Source organism: Entelurus aequoreus, linkage group LG16, assembly GCF_033978785.1.
Source record: "Entelurus aequoreus isolate RoL-2023_Sb linkage group LG16, RoL_Eaeq_v1.1, whole genome shotgun sequence".
NCBI classification, from domain to species: Eukaryota; Metazoa; Chordata; class Actinopteri; order Syngnathiformes; family Syngnathidae; genus Entelurus; species Entelurus aequoreus.
Window position 1 is genome coordinate 47,005,045 of NC_084746.1, and position 9,984 is coordinate 47,015,028.

Sequence of the window (9,984 nt, forward strand, 5' to 3'; positions counted from 1 at the left end):
TTGGCACGATTTGGAGAGCTACGAGAAGAATGGAGAAGAAACCAGTTTTTATTAAAACTAGCCAATGTGTCAAAACCTTTCTCACACCAAATGTATGTGATCCACAACACCACCAGTCAGTCACTTTGCTTGTATGATGCAGAGGTGAAGTAGAGAGTGACGCTTTTTATCACAAATATGAGACTACTGAAGCGCTCGATATGGTAAACTATTGTAACCAGTGGTCTGGTAAGACGTAATGCGAGCTCAGCAAAAAAGTTGGCAAGCAGAAACTCGAGAGACCCTTAAACAGTCTCGTCTAATGTCCACACACGGCCACTATCGTTAGCTCTCTTTTTCCCACCAGTCACACACGTCTAGCCTTTACAATAATAGTGGTACGCGGCATATTGTCCAATTGTGCTAACAAAAAATGGTCTCCGAAAAATGGCTTACACTTTATTAAATGTTAGTTGTTAACACCCACCCATTGACAGAGGACAACTTAGGGGGAGGGGGGGGAAGCAGGCTTTGCTACACATCAAATCTTGGGGTTATTTTAGATTTTGATATACAGTTCGACAGTCACATCAAATCAGTAACAAAATCGGCCTACTATCACCTCAAAAATTTAACAAGACTTAGAGGGCTCATGTCAGCTCAAGACTTAGAAAAACTTGTACATGCCTTTATTACCAGTAGGCTAGACTATTGTAATGATCTCCTTGCAGGTCTTTCCAAAAAAACTGTCAGGCAGCTACAGCCTGTTCAGAACGCTGCTGCTAGAGTTCTAACAAAGACCAAAAAATGTGAGCACATTACACCAATCCTTCAATCCTTACATTGGCTCCTTGTACATCAGAGAATTGATTTCAAAATCCTCCTGTTCACATATAAATCACTACATGGTTTAGGGCCGAAAGTATATCACTGATATGCTCCCACTATATAAGCCCTCTAGATCACTAAGATCTTCTGAGACCAATCTGTTAGCGGTTCCAAGAGTAAACTCCAATCAAGGGAGAGCATCATTCAGTCACTATGCAACACATAGCTGGAATAAACTTCCTGAAGATGTCAGACTTTCCCCAACTCTGACTACTTTTAAAACTAAACTGAAAACTTTTATGTTCACCTTAGCTTTCAGCTAAATCTTTTAACTTTTAACGTCCGCACTGTTTTTATTTTTATTGTCTGCATTTTAATTTTGCTTTTATTTTCTTTTGTTTCACTTTGTTGTCTGTGAGGCACTTTGAGTCTGTCTTGTGTATGAAATTTTATGTTAAAATACTGAACAGATGTTTATTGGGATAAGGTAAACATCTGTTCAGTATTTTAACATAAAAGTGTTTGATTGTGAGGCATTAAAAGCCACAAAATGCAAGGGGTCCATCAGACCCACAAACGCTGGCTGAGTAACAACAATATGAACGTTGCACGGAAAATGTCTCTGCCGGTTTCTGCATCCCACAGGGATTCTTCTTTTTTGTTTTTGCACCTGCGGTTCCCACACAAGGTTGCAACTTTGTTTGTCAACACTGTCTGCTCTCATTTTCTCGCACATTTGACCCTCTGATGTTCTGTGTACCTACACTCTGTCCTCCTCCTGTCTGGGCCTGCTGTGTGTGTGTTTGTGTGTGTGTGTGTTGGGTGCGTGTGGTACACAGAACATCAATTTCCACACTTCTCCAGTGGACCCGGACATCTTATATGTAATAGAAATGTGTAGGGAGGGTGTATGTATGGTGTGTGGTCATTAAATATGTATTCTGATATATGTTCTTCACAGAAAATTAGCCAAAGTCAGTGAGTCTCAGTTTGAAAAATTAATTAATTGTATCATTTTTCTTTTAATAAAAAATGAAAACGGGTCCCACAGACCCAAACACCACACAAGGGTTAAAACAAACCCTGTATTTATGAATAAATAAGGACACAAATGTCTACTTGTATTGTCAGTCTTATCACATTTCTGCTCTTGTTTTCTAGTGTCCTGTACTGGAAGACGCCGCCATCTCCTTTGCGATCAAGGAAGAGAGTTTGGACGAGGTGCTGTGGATCAATAATCCCACCGGGGCCGGTCAGTATCGGACTTGGTGTGATGCGCTCCAATCCGAGCCGCGCGCTGATCTTCTCGTCTTGAACCGGCAGGTGCGGCGTTGCACTACCAGCATGCTGAAGAGGGTCAGAGGTTCGAGGAGGACCGCCACTTGGCTCGCACCGACGTCTCGGGGAAGAAGACCTTGGACTTTGTAGACGCCTTCGTCTCAAGTGAGCAGGTAGGCGAGGTAAGCGGACTCTCGTTGCTGGTGAAGACGGAGAAAGCGGAGGGCGGGTGCAAGCTGGGCGCGGCCAAAGAGAACCAACTTCCCGACTTGTCTTTGGATGAGAGGGACACCCAGCTGTGGTCGTCCATCATCGAAGGCGGCGACATCGACTCCAGTTTCCCGGACTTTTCCAGCGTGGTGGACGAGTATTCCGACTCTTTCCCGGAGCAGTCCAACGCTCGCGTCCTTTCTGGCAAATCAGCAACTGTCCAGCCGCCTTCCTCCCAGCGGTCTTGTAATGGCGTTTACAACAGCGACTACAAGGACCTGCAGTTGTCCGGTTTTCAGCCCAGACCCCCGCCTACAGCCTCGCAGGCGGACAGGCACAAGGATCCGGTCTACATGCAGAGGAACCTCTCACACGGACTTCTAAGGTGCAGCCAAAACGGGGGACACGCCGCCGGAGACGGACCGACCGCAACGGCGTCGCACAGCACCTTTACACCAGCCGGCCACCATTCCGACCTCATCCACCACCGGCCGTTCTCGGGCGGGGGGCGGGGCTTCGTGTGCTCGCATTGCGGCAAGACCTTTGCCCGCCTCCACCAGTTCAAGCTGCACCAGCAGAGCCACAAGAGGAAGCGGGCCTTCTGGTGCACGGTGTGCGGCAAGGGCTTCCAGTGCTCGTCGCACCTCAGCATCCACCACCGCACGCACACGGGCGAGAAGCCCTACTGCTGCCTGCAGTGCGGCAAGAGGTTCACGCAGCAGAGCAGCCTGAGGGTCCACCAGCGCACGCACAGCGGCGAGCGGCCGTACAACTGCGCCGAGTGCGGCAAGACCTTCATCCTCATGCACCACCTGAAGCGCCACTGCGTCATTCATACGTATGGCTGAGGCTGGCCGCAGGTGGCGCTAGAGCCAGCCCTTTTTTTGCTTTGCTTGTCTTTGGAGAGCATTCGAGCTTTTTTCGGACTATGCAAAAAAAAAAAAACCTCCATGTAGGATTTTTAAAGTGGTTTGTTCCTTTTTAAAGACTTTTTCAAAGGATTTTGCGGCGTTTCCACCAAACGGTACTGTCCAGCTTAGTACGTTTTCATCCTCAAAAGTGGGGATGTCCGATAATATCGGACTGCCGAAATTATCGGCCGATAAATGCTTTAAAATGTAATATCGGAAATTATCGGTATCGGTTTCAAAAAGTAAAATGTATGACTTTTTAAAACGCAGCTGTGTACACGGACGTAGGAAGAAGTACGCTTTTGACACACTCATAAGTGAATGCAATGCATACTTGGTCAACAGCCACACAGGTCACACTGAGGGTGGCCGTATAAACAACTATAACACTGTTACAAATATGCGCCACACATGTTATTACTAAAAATAGTGGTTTTATCATGTTGCTCAGTGCGCAATTTTGGTTCAAGGTCGTGTTTGTTTTGCAAAATATGCACCGCAACCACAGAATTTCCCCACGGAGGCATAAATAAAGTCGATTTAGTGAGGAAGGATTAGTCGGCATTAGAGATGTCAGATAATATCGGACTGCCGATGCATACTTGGTCAACAGCCATACAGGTCACACTGAGGGCGACCGTATAAACAACTTTAACACTGTTACAAATATGCGCCACACTGTGAACCCACACCAAACAAGAATGACAAACACATTTCGGGAGAACATCCGCACCGTAACACAACATAAACACAACAGAAAAAATACCCAGAACCCCTTGCAGCACTAACTCTTCCGGGACGCTACAATATACACCCCCCACAAACACCCCCCCCCCCCACCTCAACCTCCTAATGCTCTCTTAAGGAGAGCATGTCCCATGTCCCAAATTCCAAGCTGCTGTTTTTGAGGCATCTTAAATAAAATAATGCACATTGTTACTTAAATAATAAATATGGCAGTGCCATGTTGGCATTTTTTTCCCATAACTTGAGTTGAAGTTGTTCTCTTATTTTGGAAAACCTTGTTACATTGTTTAATGCATCCAGCGGGGCATCACAACAAAATTAGGCATAATAATGTGTTAATTCCACCACTGTATATATCGGTATCGGTAATTAAGAGTTGGACAATATCGGAATATCGGATATCGGCAAAAAAGCCATTATCGGACATCTCTAGTCAAGAGTAGTTATTACTACCAAAATAGCACGTTTGACACCCTCCCTTTGGAGTACCAAGCACTCCTAAAGAGGTGAAGCCAGACAGTACAGCGTGGTAATTGGTGGACAAAGAACAGTCACTTCAGGAATGGGAAAACACAGAGAAAAATGAAGACTTGATTAGCGCCTCTTACACAGTGTGTCCACGCTATGTTACACCACTGTGCTCTTTGTGCAGCTTATAAGGATTAACATTTGAAAACCTTCCAACGGGACTTGACTTCTTAACGTGGATTCAGAGATGCTTGAAACTCCCCCTCCCCACCCCCGTCACATCAGAAGATACCATGTTATCCAACACAGCAGAAACCTGCATGACTCGGACTCTTTTTCTATTGACTTTGTGTGTTCATTTATTATTAAATTATTGTTCAAAACAACAGATGGGTGCGTCATGATGTCCACCAGATTGTTACATCAACTTTTTGGAATTTTCTAGTTTTGGCTTTGCAGCATAATGATTTATAAAATATTGAGTAGCTGTAAAAATTTAAAAATATTTTACTAGTTTTTGTGTAGTCACTCTTGCGCATCAAAAACAGAAAGTTGCACACAATGAAAATTAAAATCGCCAAAATATGTTTACATGTAGTGTAGTGTTGTCTCGATACCAAAATTATTTTGATACTTTTCGGTACTTTTCTAAATAAAGGGGACCACAAAAAATTGCATTATTGGCTTTATTTTAACAAAAAAGCATACGGTACATTAAACGTATGTCTCTAATTGCAAGTTTGTCTTTAAATAAAATAGTGAACATACAACCGGTACTTTTCAGAGGCGGTATAAAAATTAAAATCGCCAAAATATTGTTTGCATGTAGTGTAGTGTTGTCCCGATACCAAAATTATTTCGATACTTTTCGGTACTTTTCTAAATAAAGGGGACCACAAAAAATTGCATTAATGGCTTTATTTTAACAAAAAATCTTACGGTACATTAAACATATGTTTCTTATTGCAAGTTTGTCTTTAAATAAAACAGTGAACATACAACCAGTACTTTTCAGAGGCGGTATAGTGCCGTATCGCGGTACTATACTAATACCGGTATACCGTACAACCCAAATGTAGTGTAATATATGCTTAAATAAAAACATGTTTATTTGTATGGCACTTAAAACATTTTAGTTAAAAGTTATTCGGAACAGACAGTAAGTATAAATAAACAAAATCCTAAGTAAGACTACTAGTATAAAATAATTTACATGGGAATGTCATCTTAATTATTAAGAATAGCATGTCACACAAAGTGAAAGTTCCTTGTTCAGTAGACTATCACGCTTTGACTTGATGGTGCGTTCCAGATAACCGGAAAATTAACTTGTGACGTCACATTAACAGCAGCGTCCGTAATTACTGTAGATTAAAAAAAAAAAACATCAATCTGTATTTATTGGTTCTAGAACAGGTCACAATTTATTTTTCCGGTTTTCTTGGTGTTAAAGTTATTTCATAAAACATATTCCACACACTACTTGAACGCACCACTAATGCTAAACAACACTTACTGTGAGGTCGTCGATCGTGTTTACCCTCACGCGTAGAAGCTTCCAAGTGTGATATTTCCTACTTCCCAGCTTCCTTGAACGCGTCGTGAAATCCCCCTCTCATGTGACGTCATTTACAGTATACGGTACGCCCTTGGACTTGTCGCTGCAGTATAGAAGCTGCCACCAGAGTGCAGTATAACTCGACCCAGGGTTGCAGCGTCAGGGGGAAAAAAACTAAGGTTGCTTTTTATTGCAGAAAATAGTAATCCTGTGACTTTTCTACTACCACTAATACATTTGCTGCTGACAAAAAGTTAGGGTTATTCGGCCAATCGGGGTGAAAATTCAGCATGGAGTCAAAATGCAATATAACTTTTACTACTGAACTCCTCTTAATCGCTCACAACAATGTTAGTTTCTGGCATTTTGTTTCATTTCCTGTCCAGCGCTCTTATTTTTGTCTGTATTTCCTGTTTGCCACATTTTGCCCAGTATTTCTCCTGTCTGTGGACCCCGACTTAAACAAGTTGAAAAACTTATTCGGGTGTTACCATTTAGTGGTCAATTGTACGGAATATGTACTTCACTGTGCAACTTACTAATAAAAGTCTCAATCAATCAATCAATCAATCAATGGATTAGCAATCAGGACACACCTTTTCCTGGTTGCCAATCAGGATCCTCTGGATCGTTGCTTGACTTTTTGTGCATCAATTCTGCTTTGAATCATCGTGTTTTGCTTTGTTCCTGGAAGTCTAGTCTCCGTGCTTCATTTGTGTCGTTATTATGAAAGCTGCTTTTTTTTTACACTGAATTTATGCAGCCGAGTTTTATTTTTTGCAACTTTTTATTTTTACTTTTACATAAAATTATGCTGACAATTTCATTGAATACAAACCTGTGAGCAAAATGTGTATTTTTAAAAATTCAGTTACATGATTCCTAAATTGAGTGTAAAAAAAAAAAAAAAAAATCAGGTGTTTTAAAAATTTTTTGTTCAGAAAATATATTTTTATAGCAAAATTCAGTGCATAAATTATATGTTGCTTCAAAACTCAAGACCGACCGCCGATAAATGAAAACTGAAGCAATCGATCCTGTCTTAGAACCAGCCAATCAGGCGCTTCAGGCTTAATTGACCTGAAACGAGTCTTGAATTTTGAACGAATATTTCTGCACTGATTTTTTTTTTAAACACAAAATTTTAAAACAAAGACATTTTGCTCAATTTTTAGCATCATTTGAAAAACTCAAATGCAAAATATTCAGTTACATTAACTCATAGTCCAGAAAAAGCTTTCGTAATAAAAACGCAAATTAACCTCCGTGCTTTTTGTATCTAAAATGTGCGTGGTTCCCTGCTGCACTTTTTCGTCGTTTTTGTTATCAAATACATTTTGTACCTATTGTCTCTGCATCCTGGGGTCACAACTAGGGATGATGTTCGAAACCGGTTCTCCCGATTGTCCGATAAGAAAAGAACCGATTCCATGGATTCGAATCCCTTTTTGAGAACCGGTTTCTGTTATCGAAGCCACTATACCAGGGGTCCCCAAACTACGGCCCGCGGGCCGGATACGGCCCCCCCAGCGTCCAAAATCTGGCCCGCTGGATGTCCCAAGTAAAAAAAAAAAAATATTTTTTTTAATTTTTTTTATTATAAATTTGTCCTTACTAGTCCTTTTTCTACCGTCTCCTAGCCACTCAGGCAAATCATATTGTCTAAAAATGTATTTTACCATCGATAATGTGACATGCAGCAAGTGCGCTCTTTTAGTCAATTAGTGCGTGAGGAATATATATATATATATATATATATATATATATATATATATATATATATATATATATATATATATATATATATATATATATATATATATATATATACACACACATATAGACACATATATATATATCTATACATATATACACATATATATATATCTATACATATATACACATATACATATATATATATACATGGGCATATACGTACATATACATAGACATATACATTTATACACACACATATATACACATTTACATATACATATACACACACACACATTTACATATATGTATATATACATACAGTATATACTGTACACATATATATATATATATACATATATACATATATATATATATATATATACACACACATATACCTGTATATATATATATACACACACACATATATATATATATATACACATATACATAGACATATACATTTATACACACACATATATACACATTTACATATACATATACACACACACACATTTACATATATGTATATATATATACAGTATATACTGTACACATTATATATATATATATATATATATATATATATATATATATATATATATATATATATATATATATATATACACACACACACATATACCTGTATATATATATATACACACATATATATATATATATATATATACACACATATATATATATATATATATATATATATATATATATATATATATATATATATATATATATATATATATATATATATATATATATAGATAGCGCGGCCCCCAGCCAAATTGTTTTACCCCAATGCGGCCCCGGAGTCAAAAAGTTTGGGGACCCCTGCACTATACCGTATTTTCGCGACAATAGGGCGCACCGTATTAAAGGGCGCCGGGTCAGTTACGGGTGCTATTTCTGTATTTAACGCATAAATAAGGCGCAGCGTATTTTTAAGTTAAAGTTAAAGTACCAATGATTGTCACACACACACACTAGGTGTGGTGAAATGTGTCCTCTGAATTTGACACATCCGCTTGTTCACCCCCTGGGAGGTGAGGGGAGCAGTGAGCAGCGGCGGTGGCCGCGCCCGGGAATCATTTTTGGTGATTTAACCCCCAATTCCAACCCTTGATGCTGAGTGCCAAGCAGGGAGGTAATGGGTCCCATTTTTATAGTCTTTGGTATGACTCTGGATTCGATAAGGAATCGGTCCGATAAGAGGAGTCGATAATAGGCTCGAACTCGATAATTTCTAAACGAAACATCATCCCTAGTCCCAACCAACACAACACCCAAGCCAGAACGTAACGGGACTTGTTCATGTTTCATTACCTTCTGCCCGACTTGCGGTTCTCTTATGAGGAACTGAACAGTCAAGACTGAAAGCAGATGTCCGGGTTAGATTTACATTTGTTTTGCAACACTTCACATTTTGACATCTTGAGACCAAGATGATGCCAATCTACTGATGAATAATACCGTGCGGCTGCAAACAGGATGTTCTCACAGCTGGTTGCAACAGAGCTACAGAAGAAGAGTTACGGGAAGGCATACGTTCTCGATTATTTTTGGATCGCACACCTAATTTGTACCGTTCAGCTCCTTGTTAGAAAACAGCAAATTGTCAAATTTAACTCATACAATTTATTTCGACTGTGAGCGAGGAAACTACGACTGACTGGAAATGTCACCTCAAAATGTGCACCCCGACGGGACCTTGGATCAAACGTTAGCGACAAACAATTGCAGTGCCCCGACCCCGACTTAAACAAGTTGGAAAACTTATTCGGGTGTTACCATTTAGTGGTCAATTGTACGGAATATGTACTTCACTGTGCAACCTACTAATAAAAGTCTCAATCAATCAATCAATACATTCAGGGAAACCATGTAAGATTGCAATGTAAATCCCCAAAATGATTCCAGAGCGCGGCCACCGCTGCTGCTCACTGCTCCCCTCACCTCCCAGGGGGTGCACTGCAAAAACTGAAATCTAAGTAAGATTATATATCTCAAATAAGGGTGATATTTGCTTATTTTCTGTCTGATAAGATCATTCTTCTCACTAAGCAGATTTTATGTTCGAGTGTTTTACTTGTTTTAAGGGTTTTGGTCCTAAATGATCTCAGTAAGATATTACAGCTTGTTGCTGAGATTTGATGACCTATATTGAGTAAAACATGCTTGAAACTAGAATATCAACTGTTGCAAAGCTGTGTCGTCAACACTCACAAGTATAAAACTGCTTTTTCAAAGTAATAATTTCTTATTTCAAGCATGAACAAA

At 39.8% G+C, this 9,984-nt stretch overlaps 1 protein-coding gene across 1 annotated transcript in view; it reads left to right on the forward strand.

The window, feature by feature from the left end:
* The window catches only part of LOC133631216 (zinc finger protein 629-like), a 40,917-nt gene extending 35,631 nt beyond the window's left edge, over positions 1–5,286 (forward strand). The window contains exons 7-8 of the mRNA XM_062023374.1: positions 1,969–2,059; positions 2,131–5,286. Of these exons, the coding sequence (XP_061879358.1) occupies positions 1,969–2,059; positions 2,131–3,143 (1,104 nt within the window). The 3' untranslated portion in view covers positions 3,144–5,286. The remainder of the gene's footprint in view (positions 1–1,968; positions 2,060–2,130) is intronic.
* The last annotated feature ends 4,698 nt before the right edge of the window (positions 5,287–9,984 follow it).